The sequence below is a fragment of the Falco naumanni genome, chromosome 5, assembly GCF_017639655.2.
Source record: "Falco naumanni isolate bFalNau1 chromosome 5, bFalNau1.pat, whole genome shotgun sequence".
In the NCBI taxonomy this organism is placed as follows: domain Eukaryota; kingdom Metazoa; phylum Chordata; class Aves; order Falconiformes; family Falconidae; genus Falco; species Falco naumanni.
The window spans coordinates 32,532,680-32,555,420 of NC_054058.1; the positions used below are offsets into that span (position 1 = coordinate 32,532,680).

Sequence of the window (22,741 nt, forward strand, 5' to 3'; positions counted from 1 at the left end):
ACCAGTAACTAGTGGAGGTCCCACAGGGATCAGTACTGTGACCAATACTGTTTAATGCCACCTCAGGACAGGGTGCACTCCTGGCAAGTCTGTGAATGACACCAAATTGGGGGGAGCAGTCCACATGCTGGAGGGCAGGGCTTCCATTGAGGGAAACCTGGGCAAGCTGGAGAAAGTGAGCTGACGGGAACCACATGACGTTAACAAGAGCAAGTGTGAAGACTTGCATCTGGGATGGACTAACTCCCTGCAGCAGTACAGGCTGGTGGCTGTTTAGAAAGCAGCTCTTCAGAAAAGGATCTGGGAGTCCTAGTGGACAAAAAGTTGAACACAAATCTGTAGGTCCAGGTAAGTGATCCTTCCCTTCTATTTGACACTTCCATTTGGAGTACCGTGTCCAGTCTGGGCTCCCCAGTACAAGAAGGATGTTGACATCCTGGATCACATCCAGCAAGTGCTACCAAGGGGCTGGAGAACATGACCTGCAAGGAGAGTCTGAGAGATCAGGCCTGTTTAGCTTGGAGAAGAGAGGGCTTGAAAGACCTTTTGTTGTCTACAACTTTTTGTTCACAGAATACAAAGTAAATGGAGCCAGGCTCCTCTTGGAAGAGTGTGGGGATAGGACAAAAGGCAAGAGAACAAGTTGGAACATGGGAAATACTGATTAGGTATTAGGAAAAAAATTTACTTTGAAGGTAGTTAAATAGTGGAATAGGTTGCCCGGAAAGGTTGTGGAACCTCCATCCTTGGAGGGGTTCAAGACTCTACTGTACATAGCCCTTAGCAACTTGATCTAATTAGTCCTGTTTTAAGCCAGGGTCTGGGCTAGATTATATGATTCTATAATTCAGTGGTAATTCACTAGATTTTATAAATCTATTCCCACTGTTGGTATCCAGTTACAAAGGGACAAATTGCGACATTCTTACAAAGAATAAAGTCTCACTCCATACACAAAGTTTTGCTAACACTAATGGAGATAAACTGAATAATACAAGAACTGGTTCCTAAAATTAATAAAATGTGGTGTCTGTAACTAGTGAAAAGAACCAGTCACTTCTCATCAGGCTGCAACAAATTTTTCTAAAGCAGCTACACCCAATGTACTACAACCCAACAGATTCAATTTGTGAAAAATGATTAAGAAGTTTTACTAAAGCATTTAAAATAGTGATGAAAAGCCATGCTTCTAATGTTATAGCATCCACTCCCTACAAGCCAACAGAAAGAAGACTACATTTCTCTCTTATTATTGCTTAAAAGTAAAGGGATATTAGGAGTGACTGTGAAGGTCCTCATCTCCCTCTTCCTCATGTTTGTAGTGAACATCAGTGGAAATCACCAGATGACCCTGAGAACAGAATAACATGTAAAATTACCTTAAATTTCAGACGGACGTGTTCAGGATCAGTACTCTGGGACTAGATCCTATGACAAGCCCCTCAGCAGAGCAGGAGACAAGAGTGACTTTATGCCTCCTGAACTTCAGTTAACTTTAGGGTAGGAATAGGCTCTGATCTAAGTTAATACAACCCCCCCAGAAGAACAATATACTACTTTCAGGCTGAGTAACACTTACCATGGAGACACTCAAGTTGCCTATGAGCTGCCTTAGAGAATGGTCAGAGTAGTGAGGACTCATGCACTCAACGCTCCTAAGCCCTGCTGGGGACAGCAGAGCTGTCCTTGTGGTGTCCCCATGCTGGCATACTCCAACGGGCCAGTGGGCCCTTTACAACCTACAACTGCTAGGGCTGGGGGGCTGGAGAGCTCATTTCTGATCCAGTTTGGATTTTATAGCTAGAGTATAGTTAAAGCTTTGCTATTAGCAACATGTGGATCTACCAGCACAGGAACACACAGAAATGCTCAGGCCTGAAAAAGAAGCAATATTATTCAACAAGAAATAGGGGTCCTCACCTCATACATTTTTATTACAGGTCCAGTAAGGGTAGTGTGGGCCAAGTTAAGAAGAGGAAATCCTTTTCCTAGTTTATCTTTGGAAAGGATAAATATAAATACATATTAATGTAATAATAAAATGCACTTCAGAAGCATCTTTCTCAAGGAACTCAATTTGTTTTGCAATTTCCCTTTAATCAGCTGTCCTTGCGCTTCTTAAGGAAGCTATTATTCATATGTGCTAAAAAGCAAAAAGTCCTGTGAAAAAGTTGCATATAAACCTCTTACAATCCCTCAGCTGTCTGACGCTGGGATCTGACTGCCTTTGCTCCTCTCCAGATATCTGCCTCACAAGATCTGGTTCCTGATGTTTCCCACTCTGACTTATTCTCCATCTTCCTTTCATTTTCTTCTCTACCTGATCCTCTAATCCCATCGGTCCCCTTATTCTCATCTATCCCTACTTCCATGGATCAAGCCCCAGCTCTATTCACATCTGCTTTTCCAAACATCTGACTTTTGCAACCCTCCCTTTCAGTCTCTTTCCTTTCTCCTCATCAACAGCTCCCTTCCTTCCTCAGCAGTCTCCTCACCTCTCTTTACTTCACAGGCATCTTTTGTACTTTTCCACCTGCTTCTTTCCACCTTCACCTCTTTCTTCCTCATCCCTCGGTCTCTGCACCCCACTGAGCTGACTTTCTACTTTGTCCTGCCTGTGGCAGCAGGTGAAGCACAAAAGCAGAGGGAGGTGATAAAGGCAGAGATGTTACCCCCAAAGCCCCGACCTGCAAGTGTGCCTCGGCGCTTCCCCAGTTTGGGCCATCCTCCAATCATGGCTTGACTGTGTCGGGACAAGACCGAGGCTCTGCTGCAACGCTGCATCCAGTGAAAATGAAACCCAAACCCAGTGTTTGGAAAGGAGCCAAGACTTGCTCTGTCCCAGACCCTGATCCAGGTGACCGAGAGACCAGGACTGAAGTCCAGTGCAGAGTAGATCTGTCCAGGTGCAGCCAAATGGACAGAAACCCTGCCATAACACAGCATTTAAAGCTGGCCACTCCCTTTTTCTGTTTCAGTCTTGCTTTCCACCAGCTGTGCTCAAGAACTGGTCACAATCCTTACCATTGATTACTGGGATCACTGCACTCCGTAAAGTGTAAGACAGAAAATTCTCCACCAGTGACATCTGCTGTGAGGGGGAAAACACATTTGGTGACTGTTGCCTGACGCTTATGGAATTGCAGCTTGACAGTGGAGATGGAGGGCTAGAACTAGAGTGACATGCAAAAAGATCAGATCAGAGCTTGGCAGAGAAAATCTCAGGTAAAAAAGATACTTTTTGGCTTAAGTTGCAGCTGAACAATGTAAAACATACATGGCAAAGAGGTGTCTGTTTTTCTTGCAGTAAGTGAATTTGAAGTCTATTTTATTTTTTTCTGTATGTTAAGTATCTGGGTTGAACCTTAACTTTAGGAATGAAATCTGTTCAACTTCACTTTAGCTGCCAGGACTCAGTTCTCAGAGGTGAACTGTTCCCTGGGTGGTGAGAACGGCTCTGTCCTGGTATTCCGTTTTATGCTACTGTGATTAGTGTCTTTTCCCCTTCACCTAAAAGATGGAGGTTGGGCTGAGCTGCTGCAGAGTTGCACTGACCATTTCTCAGTCTACACTGAATGATCTAAGCAGTGGCATGGCGTTTCTTTTTTTATGCTATTTGGTTGAAATGATTCAAGGTAATTCCTGAAACTGAGCTTAAGCCTGACTGTATTCACTCCAGCTGCTACGCCTACTCCATCCAGCTGTGAATTCAGGCTAGAATGTGAGAAATGGCTAGAAGAGGTGCTAGCCCCATGCCTGCCTTTGTGCTGCTAGATGCAGAAGTGAGCAGAATCAACTATGACAGCTTGCTAGGTCAGGCAGACCCAGGCAGGCATTTCTCTTTGTTTCAATTAATGTTACACAATAATAACTCCATAATATTTGGAGCCTGTGATGAGAAAAAAACCCCAACCTTCCAAGAGGTATTTCCGCTTACTGGAAAGAAAAAGAAAAGCAGGGAATATACTATTTCAAAGCAGAAAAAGCAGTGGCAGATGATATCCCCAAAACAGATCAAGAATTTTCCATCAACAAATTCAGATTAATTTCTTCCATCTCTTGAAGGGCTCAGCTACCTTTTCCAGGCACTGAAACCATCAACTTACCTCAGAGGAGCCAAGAGTGGAGTGCAGCAGGGAGAAATGGAGCCTGAGGAAAAGAAGAGGAGGATTCACTAGAAAGGGTGAAGGCACAAGTTATGCACACTGCTTGAAGGTTCGTTTGTGGGATTTCACAATGATTTTATGCCGATTCACACATTTAACTTTGCCAAAGACTCTTGGATTCCCAACAGCGTTTAATCAAAACTGGCACAGCTGCAAATGAGCTCTGGAGTCACTGGGATCTTTCTGATAGTAATCTTCTACAGTCAGGGGTAGTCCTTGGCTGTGACCATAATAAGACTTAGGAAACCACATTTTTCTGGAATTGCCATTTCCTGCAATGGCTGAACGACACATTCTTCAAATGTTCATTATGATTTGAATAAATTCATATCCATTCTTAACCATTATGATTTCTTAAATTTTTCCAGTGATACCTGTAAAGCATTCTCAGATCACAGTAAATATAATCCTGGGGGAAAAAACAATATTTTGAAGAACAGAAGAACACATTCTTCTGTCAAAAGCTCTAAAAGACTGGCACCATTACTTCTTAAAATTATACTGATGGGCTCTGATCATTCTTAAGTCCTATTTTCCTTTAAAAAGGTCCAGTGACCAAAACTAAGAAAAAGCTGCTCATGTTTTCCTTTAACAAAAATCTAATAGGTTAAAAAATATCATATATTCAGGAATTCTGCCCCTATATTGGCATATAGCGCTAACAAGATGAAACACTGATGTGGGCTACTTGCCTGTAAATCTGTGCTTCTACCCACCTGGTGTATTTAGGGAGAAAGTGCTTGTATACCCAACCCAGTTTGAAGTGTGAATAAAATTTAAGACAGCTGAGAACACCCGTAACTGTAGGAAAGAACAAAACCAGCTAGATCTAAGCAAAATCAAACAGGTTCTGAGCTTTACTTCAAACTACAGGCACCTTTCTAGTCTCATTTGTTTGATGGTGTGGTGTCTGCTGTTGCAGTATGTGCTCTGTAGTCTCACTTTTCCCTTCCTCATGGGTGTACAGAGAGCTAGTTACAGTGATCCAGTACCGTGTTTGGACTTTTGCAATCCTGTTTATGATGCTCAGCCATGGCATGGCAGCAACATTTAGAGGGTTTCAAATAAACTGCTGGACTTCATCCTCCAACATCAGCACAGACTGAAACAAACGCCTTTAAGATAACAAATAAATTGAACATTGTCATCTGGAACGGTATTTAACCTATAGGAAGGGGTAGTATCATGTTGTACAAAAGACATGGTTGTTCCACAATATTATTATATTTCATCTGAAAGACCAACTTGTCAGAATTATCTTAGAGCCCCTGTGAGGACGAAGGTAACTAATTTTCTCATGGTGAAACAAGCACTGTCAGGCTGACACAGTGAAGTTCTGCTGTGTCCTAATGTTGGGATCATTAGTGTGGCTTACTGAATTTTCCTTGGTTACCTCTTCAGAAGTAATGAGATAATCAACTTCTGTTTGGTTATTGTCAGGTTGGCTCTGGTACTGGCTGTCTGCAAGGAAAAAACAAAACAGTCTTCTGTGACTATGCACAGATAGATACTGCCTTAGCTACAGGCACAAACACAATAGCTTTTGTGACTGGAAACACAATGTATAAACCTTGTATTTGGTCAATATATGTAGATAGTGAAATAATTTGTGAATTTATCGCTTTCTGCCAGCAACTGAGATTGCGTGAGTGAAGTGATAATACTGCCTTGATGGCTTCCTTATCATTAGGATCATTTAAGTCCTTGCATGGCTGACACAATTGGTTCACTTTCAACCTAATGAAAAGATGTCTGAGAACACACTGAACTGTTTTACAGGAAACAAGTTAGGAACACTGGGCATCAGATAATCAGATTTTTATATGTTACAATTTATTCTTGAATAATCATTCAACCTCCCACATGGAAAAAATGGCTTTTGTGAGTAGTTCTCTGCACCTGACTATTGAATTCTACACTATATGGTGCACGTTTCCTCCCTGTGAAATGCAAAAGACCAGTGTGCATATTTGTTGCAGACCAGTATATGCTATTTTATGATGTTCTCTATGGTTTTCAAAGGATCTGGAAGATCCCTGCGTGATTTGTTCAGCCCCAGCACTGAATGTTACCTTCTAGCTCATGTTACTTACTAGATTCCCTGTAAAGATGTGCTGGGTGGTTGAATTTGGCAGAACAGCAAATACTTCTACACAGCCAGTGACCTGTAGCGTGCATCTGTCTGTATTCAAACTGACCACAGGTGGTGATGTAGCCATCAGCTTCAGCAGCACCGGGCATGCTGTTACGAAACTCAGAGCCATCTGTGGAATTTTGAAGAGGGAAAAAATGCTGAATGCAGAGCTAAGCTTTTTTTAAGCTACAGCTTCTGTGGCTGCATTGTAATCAGGTGCTATATACCAAACCTCTCATTAATTAATCTATATTTAAAATAGTTAATTTTAATTACACTAACTGAAATGACAAAATTAGTATTGCATACACTCAGAGTTTCAGAGACCATAAAACAAATTATGAAGTTTTAGACCCACTGATATTGAACATATATAATTTAAAAGTTGTTCCTGAAAAATATATTTCAAGAAGAGAGGATTAGCACTGAATGTTAAAGAAATGAGGGAAATGAGTGATTCTAGAAAAAATAATTTAATGACCCTGACAATATAAAGAATTTGAAAAACAGGCAGTCTTCCAGAGCAGACACTCTTTTGAAAAACAGAAACTTCTAGAGGACAAAACTTTAGTTTACAATGCCACAGTTTCCGAATTCAGTCATTTTATAGTAAATGTTGTCATGTTAGGGATTTTTATAGCATCTCATAGTATCTTAATTTCTTGCATCCCATTTATAGACTTGGCTACTCATGGCTGTTACTTCCCATTGTATATAATCTCCAGTAGTCATAAATTTGATATCTTTGCACAGAGAAGCCAGGCTATCAACAGTAAAGATACCATTACCTTGAAGAAGAACGAGACTGGTCTTACAGAAGTCTACCACTTAGTTTTTAGAACTGTTTCAGAGACTCAGAGCAAATCCAGCACTTAGAGTGGTAGAGAATGACTACAGAGTAATGTGATATAGTTAGGAAGAACATAGAGTTATGATGGGGTAGATGTATATTTGAATCTTGCACTAATCATAAACCAGCTCAGTTTCCTTGTCTCCTCCAAACTTTTGCAAATGATCTAGTACACAGATAATATCCATAAGAAACATTAGCTACTGCTCTTCCTTAAAAGGTCTGTACAAGTAAAAGTACTCACCTCAGGAACAAAATCTTTGAATAAGGCAGTATTTAGGTTAAAAGTAGTAGCAAGCTGTAAACAAATAAAATAAATTAGATTATATCATCTTGAAAATGAGGTTTTCCTTGGGGGAAAAAAACATATTCTGTTTACTTTAGTTTTAGATAATCCGTGTTTTGATTTAATATTTCCTTGCCCCAGAACGATTCCTACGGAACCCACGGTACTCTGTGGGACAGAAGGAGACAGATTTCTCACGGGCATGGTTCAGAAACGTGTGCCACTGAACAAGCATTTTCTGTGAAAGAACAGACATGGTGTCCTGCTTACTTTCTGCCTTTGGGACTTTCTTAGATGAAATATACTGAACTATCAGAGGCAGGACTCAAAAATCTCACTCTCCCTTTTGCTGCTGACCAATGTGACTATGTTTGTCAGTGCTGTTTGTGTCACCAATTTTTACAAAGACCCTCCTAGCACTATTTCAGTTGGCAAAACTTACTGGAAACTGACTATTAATGCCAGCGTGGAAACACCATTTCTGAGAGAAGTCTTGTATGTTCTTCAACCACAGCTCAAAGCTCAGTTTCCTTCTACCTGCTCCTTGCCTCACTCTGCTGTTCTGTTAAGTCTGAGGGTTTATTCTAGCTCTCAACGTAGGCAATACATTTGTTGTGGGCTTCTATGCAGCAGACTGTGGCTTCAGTACACTTCTTCCTGTCTCACCTTTCCTTTTCTATGTGGAATCCATGCAGAGAAAAAGCTTTTTTTTCCTGTTCTTTCTGCAACTCCCCTAACACCAACTCTGTGATGTTTATGCCTGTCATTCCTTGACCAGAGCTTCCAAGAAGTTCAGACTTAGGCATGAGGGAGACTTTGACTATTTTAAATCATAACATACACAATGAATATCATGTATCCCTCCTACAAGTGGTAGAAGTGTGACCCAGCTCTGTGTGAAATGGCAAAAGTAATGTGTTAGTCTCCTTTGCTGACTATCCATGCTGCTGCTATTTGTAATTCTATTAGATACAAATTAAACTTACCTCTTCAGAGATGGTGATGTTAAAGGCTCCTGCTCTGTAGTAAGCCAGTGAAGCAGACTGAAGAAAATAATTAGAGACTCCAACGTATACCATGGAATCATCCTGGTCTGGGAGAGCAAATGGAGCTGGCACAAAGGGAGGGTCCGTGTGACTTCCTACTGGATAGACTGTGCCCTGCAAAAAGCCATCAAGTATTTTTAGTTGTAAGCGTTTGTGTCTGTCAGAATGCATTAGCAGTGGTTGAACAGAAAGAATGTTTCCTAATTGGAAGAAAAGGTTAACATTAAAGAAAACCTGAAGTAAGCAAGTAAGTTTGTGATATGCCCTAAAAATCAGCAAATTCAGGCTCTTTTGTAAAATACAGAAATCACAGAGAAAATCTGGCCTCCATCCTTTCAAAGTGTGAATTTGAGCATTCAAGTGAGTGTTCTGAACTACAGCTATGAGACACACAAAAAAAATTCCTCTGGACCACAGTTTAATTTCTCCTGTGGCAAAGACACCTTTGTTAATTTAATTCTAAGGGTGACATTTCAAAAAAATCTTCAGGCAGACCCAAAAAGCACTGGAAGTTGCTTAGGACAGGAACACAAAGGAGTCTTTTAATACCACCTAACTCTTAGCCCTGGTCCAGCTTCTGGTCCTCCAAGACCTAGTTTGTGTGCTGCACATGTGTGCGATCTTGGTTCAGTTACACTAAGAAAATAATGCTTAAAATGTGAGAAGGTATGTGAGCTCAGGCCATTTAACACAAGAAAAGTAAGACCAGACAGTAAGTAGTGTAATTACTGTAATGGTTAGTAGCTGAAAGATTCAACGGTAAAAATATTGACATAGAAAGGTATAAAATCCTAAGAAGAAAGGGAGAGTTGGAAGCTGGCAACTCATAACCATTAAGAATCAGCCTGTTCCAAGCAGCAGTAAAGACCAGTAACTTCCTTAACTGGTTAATAACTGACTTACAACAACTCATCCAGTATCCCATCAGGGTGTCAACATGTTTAAGCTTAGCCTGTAAGTTCTAGTTAGCTGTAGTAGCTGATAAATAATTGCTTAGTAGTTTCAAGCTATGTATACCTTGCTTGTGGAGTGTTTTTTGTGGATGGTAAAAGTTGCTTGAACAAAATAACCAAGAGGGAGAGTTTCAACCATAGCTCTAGCACATCTTTCTTAACTGAAGTCGGTTGTGAGAGCCATGGGGATGCTCTGAATTACAAGGACTGTTGAAGCTGCTGTAAAATCTGGGCATTGCTGAGATATATCTTGCCAACAAAGGTGAAAAATAGATAAGAAAGGAACTACTGTGTGCTGCTCAAGGACTGTCTGTGAGAAGTCTTTTTTTTGTGTGTGTGTGTGTGATCTGTACATATACAAGATGTTGACTCATCTCAAAACAAATCCTTTGGATTGCAATGACATTAGTAGTCATCACGAATTATGTATCACTGGTAGCAGGTGAACACCAAGCAGCAGTGGAAAAGCTGTGTATCTAAAGAATACTTTTATGCTGTTTATACAGCACCTCTGAAGAGTTTCAGTTCTGAAATAACAGAACTATAAACAATAGCTTTGGTTAATTAACAAATGCAGTTAATTTATTAGATAAACAACCATATCTGGTTTCTAAAATAGATCTTGACCAGAACATCCAAATGTCTTATTGCTTTTCTAATTAAATATAGGAGAGGCTGAGTAAGACTGTAGTGAAAGAAAATGAATCAACACAACAGACAATCAGAAAAGTCTTAGAAAGCACACTGATATTAAAGACAAATTACCTTCAAATCCAAGTTAATGTGTGATTTGAAGACTGCTGGAGAACTGACTAAGGAATAGTCTATTTGTGCAAAGGCATCAATCTGGCTTAAGACTAGAATGATGGACAAAACCAAAACAGCTGTTATTACAAAAACACATCACAAACAGTTATTTTTTAGGCAAAGGCAAAGGCATTATAGAAATGATGAATCTGAAGAAGAAGAATGGTAGGATAAGGAAGAAGAAAATTAAAAAAAACTTGCTATAAGGGAAAAAGTGAAAGTATTCCCTCTAGAAAAGTCACCAATTCCTCCTGGTTTAGGCCTTGTTCTCCTGTTGTTCACAATTCAATACACTCCTCAGAAATCTCCCCCATGCCGTGAAAGGAGTATCTAGGGCAATGTCCTCTTTTTTGTTATGTGTTTGCACAAAAGAACTAAATTGCCCTACACAATTAGTAAAATACTGGTATATACTACTAATTACTTTGGAAGACGCCATTAGGACATTTTTACATATATCGGTGTTGAAGACAAGGGATGCTTGTTCACAATAGAGGGCCCTTTGTCAGACAATATGATTAATGACTTTTTCTGAAAGGAACTCACATGCAGCTCCAGTCTGACTGTTATTTTTGATTGGACTGCAGGGTCTGTTCATAGCGTATAAAAATCCGATGAGTTAAAGAGAAATGGTGAATTCACACAGAGATTATGAACTCCTCAATATGACAGCACAGCTAGGAGTTCCCTTGAGCCTGCTGTGTTTAGGTATGCGCTGCATAAAAAAATAGTCTTGATAACCATGATTTTCAGTAATATTTGCCACTGCTTGGAACATGGCAGGTATAGGCCAATTCAGGAAAAACAAAAGTCTACTTACTCTGCTTCTAAATAGCAGAGCAGATAACAGAAACATCCACAATGCAAAGTGAATAGTGGGAACAAACTCTCTGACCTAAATCATAGCACTTAGTGGAATTAAATGAATTTGAATTGACAAAACCTACAAATATTCTTAGTCTTGGGAAAAAAACCCCACCAATAACAACAACAAAAAGAAAAGAAAAAAAAAGCTGTGGGATTGATTATAGTAGTGAAAATCTTATATTTATATGCTTTTTGGACACAGATGTCTATTGTCTTCATGTCTCTGCAAGAGTGACACAGGAATTGCTACTGGTGTGAAAAGAAACACGCTTAGTGTGACACTGCCTTCCTGAAGCATCTTGTTATCTCACTGGACTCAAGTTTCAGGACCACAGTGCAGGATGGGATGTTTGCTAGGTCTTTAGCAGATTATTGCTAAACCAAGTTTTTCTTAGGTCCACAACACCAAAAGCACAAAAGATCAAAATGAAAATATTAGTCTCAAAATTCTAAGGAAATAGCACAGGTCAGCTACAACAGACTGAAAGATTACAGGTGACTTGCTATGGGCAAAGAAGAAATCTGAATATTTTACATAAGATGCATGCAAGAGATTTCTAGGGTGGATTATGGAATAGATAAAGTACAGAACAATGGCTCTGGTTTTGTTCCTTCACATTTTTTCACCATGAACACAGGAAATGTGTTCTATGAAAATGACTTAACAAAAAGCTGTTATAAATAACTCACCCTTATGCTTTCTAAGCTGTGCATCCATCATTTGGATTCTGTCTTTGATATTTAGGCATAGCTATATGAAAAGAGAGACAAGTCAGTAATCTAAGTCCTGTACTTCAACTCTTCCCTTCACTAGCTGAAAGCGTCTTTGCAAACTTACATTTTTATCCAATGTGGTGTGAATTGGGTTCTCAAGATAATCAGATAGAAGGCTGTAGATCCAGCTGGAGGAAAGGAAATTAACACAATGACTTTTTACTACAGATTGAAATCTTTGAAACATAAAATCTGGTAGACTGGGACATCAATGTAATTTATATTACTAAGAAGCAATTACAGCAATATCAGTAGACTGAACATTTGACTCTTTATCAATTTATGAGTCTCAGACAAATACTAGGGGTTCTCAGTCTCATAAAAGCTGTTTAGAAGGCAATCTGCAAAGCTTTGAATGTTCACGTTAATATGTTGATAAACAATGCTCGACTAGCCACATTTTGTCTAAGACAAAAAAATGTCTAGAAGAACAAAATCAGAACTACAAGCATTGTTTCATATTCTCTTTTGAAAGTTTTATTCTTAAATTGTAGGTCAGCTTGTCAAAAGGCATAATCAGTCTAGACCACCTTCATATCTGCAAACCTCCATTTGCAATCTTGTACTGTTTAATATGCTCAAATGGCAATTTTTTCATATGCAGTATGTCTAGTCAGCTCATTTGCTGGCACATGCACTAAGAAGCATAGATTAACAGCACTTCGCACACTCAGGAAAGGAGCCCAGTTTTGAAACCAAACCTTTAAAAATCTATTTTCCTAGCCTTCAATAGTTAATTGTATCCTGTTACTGGATCCCTAAAAATAAAAATTTGAAAAGTGACCCTTATGCTACAAACCCTGCTACTCCCCATAGACTGATTAGAAAAACTCCTGTACATACCTAGATCCTCCATTTAACTTGACTTTTACACTATTAATGGTCAGTTGGCAATTGTGTAGCAATACAGACAAGCGTCCTGTGCTATCCCATGACACTTTGAAGATAACCGCAATAAACAGTCCTGAGATGGACACAGTAACTCTTCCTTCGTCTTTCCTGCTCAGACAAAAAAACAAACTCAGTCAAGGAAACATTTACTTTATGGGAACAATTTAAGAAACTACCTGTAAATCAAGTCTGAAAGGACTTCTTTCTTCTATCATCTAGAATGAAGAATGGGTTTTCTAGGGAATAAAATAATTAGGGACATGTATGGTATTCAAAAACAGATTATATGCATAAATTTCCAGTACACACATTTTCCAGTGTTGTGCAGGATTTGACAAGTTTGCAAAAATGTCACAATTTCACAGCAACACAAGCCTTCGAGACAGATCACCCTGAAGGCCTCTGGAACTGCAGCAACAGAAGCCAGTTAGTTAATAAATACATAACTAAGTTGTTCTCAACTTTGCAATTATTTCACTTTCTTCTTTCCTGTAACAATTTTCAATAACCCCTTTAAATGTATACATTCCTCCATTCTTTGTTTTTCCTGCTAAATTACTCCATTCCCCTTTAACGCAACATTCCCCAAAAATTAATTCTCCTTTCTGCAAAAATCCCTACTAAGACCCCAACAAAAATATCCTTATACTTAATTCCAGCAAATATAGGTATTAGGACTACAGTTAGGAATTGTAGAAGCTGTAGACCAACCAAGCACGATACAGAGAGCTGAATGGATGTTAGAATAGCCTTATAAAAAAAAAACCCTCATCTACCACAACAGATCTAGCACCAAAAGCATCACTTTTCACCCCTTCATCCTGATTACTCAGTTTTATTTTCTAGGCATTACTACAGTGGCTGCACCATACTACAGAGAATGAGCCCAGCCCAATATGAAGTTCAATCCGTGAATATCTCTGCTTTTCTCTTTATTTTTCAGGCTAAGCAAAAATCCTGGGGAAAGAAGTTGTAATCCCAAAAAATTAATCTTACCCCAGCCCCAAGCAATAGACTATCCCTGACCAAAGCAGTGAGTAGTACCGCCAGCCACAAAGTCCCTCCTACCACCACTACCACTTTAAACCTCACCTTTCAGTCCATACATGGGCATTAAGTGGCTATCTGGACAAAGCACCTCTCTTAAACTCCTCATTTTCCAGTCCCTAACCAAACCACCATCCCACAAGCCATTAGGAAAAACATTTTCCCAAGGAGCATTGTGCAGCACTGGGACAGGTTATTTGGAGAGGTTGTGGCATCATCATCCTTGGCTAAACACCACTAGACAGCTGACCTGATGTAGTCTGGTGACTGCTCTGCTTTGAGCAGGAGGCTGGACAAACTGACTTTCAAGGATCCCTCCAACTTCGGTTTACCCATTTTACAGTGACAGGGACCATCACAAAAGGATCTGAGGCCTCCTCCTCCCTTTTTGAGCTACTTGGGAGATGGGGAGAGGCCCAGCTGCTTAGGGTGCTCTGTTCCTGCATCCTCATATCTGCTCTTCTTCTGGAGGAATCCTGATTCAATAAGGCAGAGTCTCAGCTCCAGGCCTCCAGGAGCAAAGGACTGGCCACGAGATTTTCAGACTGGCAGAGCACTCTGGGACACAGTGGAGAGGAGGGTTACAGTGAGAGCTGGAAGTACAGGGATAACACTATTGCAACTAAAAAACCATGGCAAGACGCATCTTTACCCTGGGAACAGCTTAGGAGGGGTGGGTTGTCAGTGGCCTCCCTTGGGAAGCTCATTTTCAGCTGGCCCCTTTTTAGTCTACTATGCTGAAAGCAACATGTAGGACTAGGGAATGGAGAGGATGAAGAGCAGGGCATATTCAGTATCTGTCTAAACCTACACCATTCACAAAACATCATATTCAACAAAGCAGCACAGATTGTTCCTTCTGACCGTCAAAAAAGCAAGAAAAACGCTTCATCGTCTAGCTCCACCAAAGCTGGCTTTGGCCACCTCCACCACAATCTGCTTCGCCAAATCCTGCATACCAGCCCCCCACCTCCCTTGCTGCCTGTGAAGTCTTTGGAGTTTTATGCCTCTGGGGTGCCTCCAGATTATGTCCAGGTCCTCACCCTTCAGCAAGAGGGAAAGGTGGCTTCGTGTTTGGGAACAGCTGATTTGCCCTGCTGAACACAGTATCCTTTTCCTCACAATCTTGGCATGACAGAAGGAACAACAGACAGGCTGGAGGCACAGTGACAGCAGTTTCCTGACACCAGTACTGAGAATGAATGCAGAACTGCATGTCCGTGCTCCTTTGAAATCATGACATGCTGTGAAACTTGCAGCCTGGTGATCCATCTTGCTGTGCTATCTGGCTCACAAACAGACCAATGCCTACTGCTGTTATCAGTTAACCATTAACCCAAATTGCAGAGATTAGCACCTTGCAAACTTTTCTGATATCCCAGAAGTTTTAGCCCTCCCCTCACCCTCAAGAAAATCTAAAATATTATATTAAAATTCTGTAGCAAAAATACTGAGATAAAAAAGTGGGAAAATCAGTATGCAACCATGTCATTAAAGACAATCTCATACTGTTCATGAACCTAAGTCAGTTTTCCATAGTGACCCAAATTCTGGAGTTTCCAAAGTTCTGAAAATTTGGCATTGTGACAGTGCCCTTCCTTTAATAGCAGTACTCTGCAAGTGAAGGTACACTCTACCAGCAAATAGATAATTAGCTATAGAGTCAGCTTTCCAGTTATACTGTACAAAGAAAGTAACAAATGGGACCATGCAAACTCTGTGGTCCTGAATATTCATGTAATATAATGTAATACACAGTCTGGAAAAACTGAGCATGCTAACGGGTGTCTGACCTTACACTTCCCAAAGAGACAACCTGTGGCGTAGAATAATTAAAAAAAAAAAAAAAACCACAAAAAAACATTAGTTGGCAGGGGATGTTTCCTTCTTAAGAAGTTGATTCAATTAGTTCTTAAATGATAAATCATATCTGACCTGAAAAGTAATAATTACCAAGCACATTTCTTAATTCCATTTGCAATACTTCTCCCAGAACTGCTCCTCTCCCACTTGTACCTCTCTGTACAATACTTACAGCAGCCATGCATTCATTCTCCAGTCTGCACTGATCGTAGCAGAGGCATGTGCCACTGACAGATGAATGCCAATGCCAGGAATAAAGGAAGCAGAAGTTTCTGGGAAATCTACAGCATTAATTCTGAGCCTACAAAATACAGAAAGAGAGATATTAGACTGCATGTTGACAGAGTAAGAAGAACTTCTGATCACTGAAAACCCTTCTGCTACAAAAAAGGCAAATGCTTCGGTAGAAGAATTTATCAGAAATGACTGACCCCTATTAATTTTAGAAAAGACAGACACTTGTACCATTACACTTAGCAGCATCCTTGGAAAAAAAATCCTTGATATCAGGCCAGGCGAAAAAGGATGTCTGGCCATAACTAAAACCTCCCCTTGGGATTAAAAAAAATCCTTAAAAGTGAAATGTGCTTGCTAGGGGAAAATAAGTCTGTTAAACCCAGATGCTACATCTGTAAATAAATTCAGGTTGTCTGAATGCTAGCATTTGGTGAAGAACATCAAAGCTTCTCTTTCCCCATTCTGCTCCCCTGCCTCAGCAAAGGGCTCTGGAGAGGATTCATTTTTCTAAACAAAATCTTACTTGAAGATTTCCCTGCCAAAACAAATATTTCTGATACTCAAAGATATTGTCTTCAAATGGGTTTGTTGAATTGAGCTGAACATTGTGAAGATATCAGTTGTAATCTTATCATGTAGTATACATTCCTCATTGTTTCCTGATATCTGGCAGACATCTCTGAAACAATTGCCTTTAATCTATTTTCCCCAAGGCAGAAGGCACTGGTGGCTACTTTTAGTTAAAATGACCATTATTTTTCAATAACATCTTGGGCAGCGGTAAGGCTGCCTTTAGCAATCTTGTTTGCAGTGGGCTAAAATCAGATTATCCATTGAGAAGATGGCATATTTCAAGAACTATGGTTAGGAGAATGAATTGGAGGTTTCAAGATCATATAATAATTTAGGTTGGAATAGGACCTCAGGAGATTTTCTGGTTCAACCCCCTACTCAAAGCTAAGCCAGCTCGGGGGCCCTGCCCACTCAAGTCTTGAACACCTCCAAGAATGGAGATTCCCCAACCTCTCTGGACCTGTGTTCTGGTGCTCCCTAGCATTTTTTCCTAACATCTAATCATAACTTTTCTTGACATAATTTATGTCTGCTGCCCATCACCCTTTCACTATGTACCTCCAGAAAGAATCTGGCTCCATATTCTCTATAATCACCACCCAGCAGGCAGTGGAAGATGTTCAGTAAGACACATGCACTTCTCCACCATAGTCTCTTCTTCTCCACCCTGTCCAAACACAGCTCTCTCAGATATGCAGGGATTAAGAGTGCAAGAATGGTATATTAGGTATAGATAAAGGATGCAAACCCTATCCAGCAGAAAGTACACGAAGCCTCCCAGATTGGTATTTCTTGCTCTCGGTAATTTCTAAGGAAAAGGAAGTAAAACGATACTGAGCAGCAGAGGTTAGCTTGATAGTAGTATTAAAAGACCAGAAGTTTCTGATTTTGTTTATAGCTTATTGGAAGATGGGATTGAAGGCTGTAGAAAACCATTTTGTATTAGTCACCTTACTTGCAGAAATTGTAGGAAACTCTATAAAACTGTTTTTTGAAAAAAGTAGAAATACTGGGTGCTCCTGATACAATTATTTTCCTCAGCAGGAAATAGGTGTTGAGCCCTATCCAATCAAAATGCTGATTTACCATTGTAAATCCATCCAAAAAGATGCTGTAAAAGTCATCTTCCCACCATGTCAGCCCAGAAACACTGTCCCCCTGCACACATCTTCATCTTATCTCTTTGTTGGCCTTTCCTCATCAAACAAACAAATTATTTTCACTGCTACGGGTCCTTCATAGTAGCACTCATTAGTAACACTGATTCTGCTCTCTTTCCTATCCATCTCCTCTGCTGTATCATAGCCGTGCTTTCATCTGTTTTGGCCCAAACTCTGATACCAACCAAATGAAAAAACAGCCAAGGTGCTTCTTCAGCAGCTTTCTAAAGCTCATCTCTGAGTGCGGTAGAAGGAAGTACTTACAAAACAAATCAGTGTTTAGGCAGTGAGAGCAGAGTTAGATGAACCACTGAAGTTCTATAGTGAACAAAAAAATGGCTGCATATTACTATGTGGTAATAATAATCTGTTTTGTCCTAAAACTTAGAAATGTATTTCCTTTACTTACCTTGAAATGACATAGTTCACCTTAACAACCAAGAAACTCTCCTGCCCACTGAAGCTTGGAAAAGTCTCTTTCAATACCGCTTGCTTCAGGAGCTCCATCCCAATCTTCCTGCCTACAAGGGGACAGAGAAAAGCACATACCTTGCAGATTGGATTCAGGCACCCAAAGGTCCAAATATACTGCCAAATAATTTAATAATCACTTTTAACACAGTTCTTGAACACTCTGATTCTATGATCCTTACCTAGACCTCCTTCCAACTACTTATACAGCCATTGATAGCTTCTATTAGCTTCACACACAAATCATTTAACCCAAGATCAAGACAATCTCTTAGGATCATCTCCTCCCTGAGTTGTATTCTATATTCTAGAACTCCTGTCAGGTTTCTGAAACTGTTATATTTCCTTCACTTCACTCACAATGTGGATAGCCTTAGGAAACACTTGGTCATTGTCTTTATCTCTCAGTGTCTCATACCTGTTGGATGAAAAAGCCAGTTAAGAAATAGCAAGGTGACTTCTATATGTAGTGTTCACTTACAGAAGAAGTGTGATGTATCTATCTTGTGCTGCTATATCAAATACCAAACTATCTGGATTGTTGCTTGGGTACAGGAAGTTGTTTGAGGTTTAATGACAATACTTTTAAATGTTTTCTTCCCATTTCTTTCAGAGTATGTACATTTTGGCACTGCACCTTACCCATTACAGAATGCTGCAGATCTCGGACTTATTTCCTTACCTTCTCTCCTTGCATTATGGAATCCCTTTCTTGAATGCTTCAATGCTACTTGTGCATTGGTAAAACACACAGACCCTACCATCAACAAACAGAACATCTTTAAATCCCAAATTCCTTGTGTCTTCCTTCTTTTTGCTCATCTGTGATGAAGACACTGCTAAAACTTCAATACCAAATGATGTACTTTTTTCAGATATTGTTAGCATGAGTTTCTTTAGCTTTTGGCTTCACAGTTGCTGAATACAAAATATCTGCTCCCGCCCCACCCCCACAGGCCTCAGTATATTAAAAGCACAAAGAATTGAAATAAATTATAACTCAGCATGGGAATACCTTTTTATAAAAGGCATCTTTTATGAAGGAGAGGTAAGTTATGATTCCTTGGGAATTCCTGCCTCCAAAGCAAAATGTGGGCCCTGACTAAAATAACTTACAGCTCTCTTACGGCTGTCAGTGAAGGCAGCCAGTGATGCCAGGTGGTTCTCTCAGGGTTCTTGCAACAGGCAATGAGCATGTGGGCAGGATCTATTGCCTCAGTCCCCAAATCTCATATCAAGGGAAAAGACACGACAGGCACCATGCTCTTCAAATATGAGAAATACCTTTGGAGGCCCACCGTTAATGTCTGTTCTTATTGCTAATGCAGGGGTGTGCAAACTTAGTCTGTTCAGCATTCAGAGACCATGCTGAATGTCACAAAACCTGCTGGGCTCATGTAAGAAATACCGGCCTGAATACTCATTTCTATAGGCATGAGAGATCCCTACGGAGCAATTTCTCCTGTGTGTCATAGAAAGATATGGAGCTCAGTTCTGTTTCGCGTGACCGATGTTTGCCCTGCACTTTGCAACCGCTCAAAAGCCTTTAAAACAATGCTCATACACAGAAATAAGTGGACCTGATCCTTCCTTTATCTCGAAGGCATAAACCCTGAGCTTCTACTTTTCATCTCACAAGTCCATTGTTTACCTGTCAGCATGTTCTGTACATAAATGACAATTAATCCTTAGCATGACCCGGCCTTTGTTGAATTTGTGCCTTGTTAAACTTTATTATTAATATTAATTCTGCAAACAATTGAAATTATACTGCATGCCCTCCACACCCATAGAGTAAGTCTTAGGTAAGAGACAGTGAAAGTTAACGTTAATAAAGAGCAGGGAAAACATATTGTGGAAATTGCTGATATGCTGTTAAGGGGCAGAATTATGGCAGACAGTTACTAGATTTTTTTGAAAGAATGGCACATGCAGATGCTACCCCAAGCCAAATGGAGGTATGAGAGTAAAGGTGTGCCAGCTATGTGGCTGTTCCAAAACTGTAAGCTTTTCTCCCAGTTATGTCTTATTACCTTCAGTTAAATATTGCATTTTCAATCAGGTTGTTGACACTTTTAAAAAAGAAGCAATTATATGACCATCTTATGCTGGTTCTAAGAAAGCAGATCAATATGAGGAATGTAGTAGAAACACTGTTGGACTGTGGGAGAATGCAATCACCACACCTGGGGTGCACAAAAAGGAAGTAAGTGAAAGAAGAGACAAAGAGTGTTCATGGTGTGAGGTGACAACAGGAATTAATTCTATTTCAGTATTTATGGAGCTTGTTTCTACATTGCACCTTTATTAAGGAACTATATTCTGTGCATAGAGTGTTTATCATAAATTAACTTCTGGCAATGTCAGACATACCATAGTCCAGCCCCTTCTTAGTAATCCTCACTTTAAGACCAGGATTAGCCTCAAGCCGCAAGGACAGCCAACATAGCAGGAAAGAATACCATGTCTTCAGCATCTTCTTGCCTTTGTCACAGGGACCTGTCAACGACATTTGTGATGCAAACATGATCATAAATGATGCATACCACGAGCTGCAAAAAATCTGTATCCATCACTTCCCTCAATGAAACTAGGACAAGGGTAGATGGTCAAGAGAGGTTTAGCCAATGATTTTACTGCACAAAGCAGTCAGTGTAGAAGCAGGCACAGGTTTCTGATTACTTGGATAGCACTTTGGCAGGCCTTGGCTGGTGCTGAGACTGAATGGTTCTGCTGCATTACTCTGTGCTTTCCTCACACCCACGTCTTGGCTGGTTTATTTTACCAGCTGTCCTACCTCCTGCAGAGTGAACAAGACAGAGCAATCCCAGCCAAGGAGAAGCAGGTCTGTCCTCCTAACAGAACAACACTCTTTTTACATACACACCCCCTAGGATATACTGGATTTGTGAGTCCAAAAGTTTTTCAACTAGATCAGCTGGTCTAATAAAATAATAGGCCTCCTGACAAAACTTGCCTCCCGTTGCACACAAACGTCTAACTTAATCCAAACATTGACACATGAGATTGACTAAATCAGGTCACACGAGAAGGGAATGCAAAGGTAAATTCAAAGTGTATGAGAAAATTAGATGGTGATAACATGGGAGTAGAGAAGGGTGTCCTCACACAAGCTTGCAGCAGTGTCTTTCACTGCAAAGCAAGACCATGAACTGCTGCGCAGTGGGGCATAATCACATGACACAGGTACACAAAAGCTGTGACAAATTTTTTTTTTCTGGTACACTTTCCTAGTACAGAAGTAAGGTTCCTTTGTTCAAAATTCTTGCATTCATAGAATTGTAGAATCATAGAATGGGTTGGATTGGAAAGGACATTAAAGATCACCTTGTTCCAACCCCCCTGCCATGGGCAGGGACACCTTCCACTAGACCAGGTTGCTCAAAGTCCCATCCAACTTAGTCTTGACCACTTCCAGGGATGGTGCATCCACAACTTCTCCGGGCACCCTGTTCCAATGACAGCCACTGCTCAGTTTTCTAGAAATAACAACACTGTTTCTCAAGTCAACGTCAAATCTTCCCAGTGCTGCATTAGGAAACTGTTTATTAGGGACCTATGGTAACTTTGTCCTTACCACTGAGGGAGGTGGCACATCCTTTTCTAACACGTCTGACAGTAATCACAGTACTTGCCTATGTACAAAACCATGCTAATTAAAAAGTAGCAAAAAGGTCTTGCTAGTTTCACCAATGTTCCAACCTATAAGGTCATTCCTGGATTGCTAATAAGTTTATTAATAACATTGTCCTGGACAATTTATTCCATAATCTGCCAGAAAACATATAAATGTATTTTAAAAAACCCCAAACCCCTCCCCTCTACTAAAAAAAAACCCAAATCCCACCACCCTTTGGTAGTCTTACTTGTGTGTTGGAATTAATATTATCAGGTCAGACTATAAACAATTGCAAATCCAAGATCTACTGAGTACCTCATAATACTGCTCTTTGGTGGATTTCTGAACTATAAGACAAACAAAATGCATTATCAATATTGCCTCAGTATCAGTTCTCTGAGGTATCTTTACAAAGTTACCCACAATACTATACAAGAAAAAGTGGTTTCAGGGGAAAAAACATTCTGAAAACATAATCCATTTTGTGAAAAATTTTGAAAATCCCACCTTTAATTGGTTGTTCCATCTCTAGTTCTTATGCTTTTTTGGTTTTCTCTATTTTAAGCAAATCAAAATAAGTATTTTAAGGTGGCAATGTTATATATTATGCAGAACAGCCAGCTGGAGTCACAAACTTTTTCCAAAAAGTGTCCTAGTTCCTCCTGCACATGTGCCACTTTCTATCCTTATTATTAAAGGTCAATTAAAAATCAATATAAAACCAGGAAGACAGATTTTTCTATCATTAAAGTACACAGATACTTACTAGCTATTGATCTAGCAGGATTGCTAGAAGCATGAATGGAGGTGAGGTACCTCATTCTCATTGAATTTCATTCCCACTGAGGACAGAAAACAGCACAGACCAGAAAACGACCCTGCTTTGTAGTTAATGTGTTCTTGTTTGCATCTTAAATGTATGCCAGGTGAGAAGCTGAAAGAACAAACAACTGAACTGCCATGGCAATAAAAGACA

General features: G+C 40.0%; 1 protein-coding gene across 1 annotated transcript; it reads right to left on the bottom strand.

Annotated features, from left to right (window-relative positions):
• Window positions 1-1,273: 1,273 nt before the first annotated feature.
• On the bottom strand, window positions 1,274-20,658 carry LOC121088650 (BPI fold-containing family C protein-like). Its single transcript, XM_040595051.1, has 15 exons — window positions 20,499-20,658; window positions 18,064-18,175; window positions 15,857-15,985; window positions 12,727-12,882; window positions 11,948-12,011; window positions 11,800-11,860; window positions 10,201-10,292; window positions 8,423-8,596; window positions 7,395-7,448; window positions 6,260-6,430; window positions 5,560-5,627; window positions 4,107-4,149; window positions 3,025-3,091; window positions 1,921-1,997; window positions 1,274-1,351 (listed from the first exon to the last, which is right to left on the bottom strand). The coding sequence occupies exons 1-15, from the start codon at window positions 20,656-20,658 to the stop codon at window positions 1,274-1,276; spliced, it is 1,506 nt and encodes a 501-aa protein (XP_040450985.1).
• Between the last annotated feature and the right edge of the window lie 2,083 nt (window positions 20,659-22,741).

What these genes read in the sequence shown, in the direction of transcription:
- LOC121088650 (XM_040595051.1), bottom strand. Translation starts at nt 20,658, where the DNA reads ATGATCATGTTTGCATCACAAATGTCGTTGACAGGTCCCTGTGACAAA. An exon ending in ATCTCATTACTTCTGAAGAG is followed by an intron (nt 4,150 to 5,559) that starts GTAACCAAGGAA and finishes TCTTTTCCTCAG; the next exon opens with GCTCCATTTCTCCCTGCTGC. An exon ending in CCACTCTTGGCTCCTCTGAG is followed by an intron (nt 3,092 to 4,106) that starts GTAAGTTGATGG and finishes TCCCCCTCACAG; the next exon opens with CAGATGTCACTGGTGGAGAA.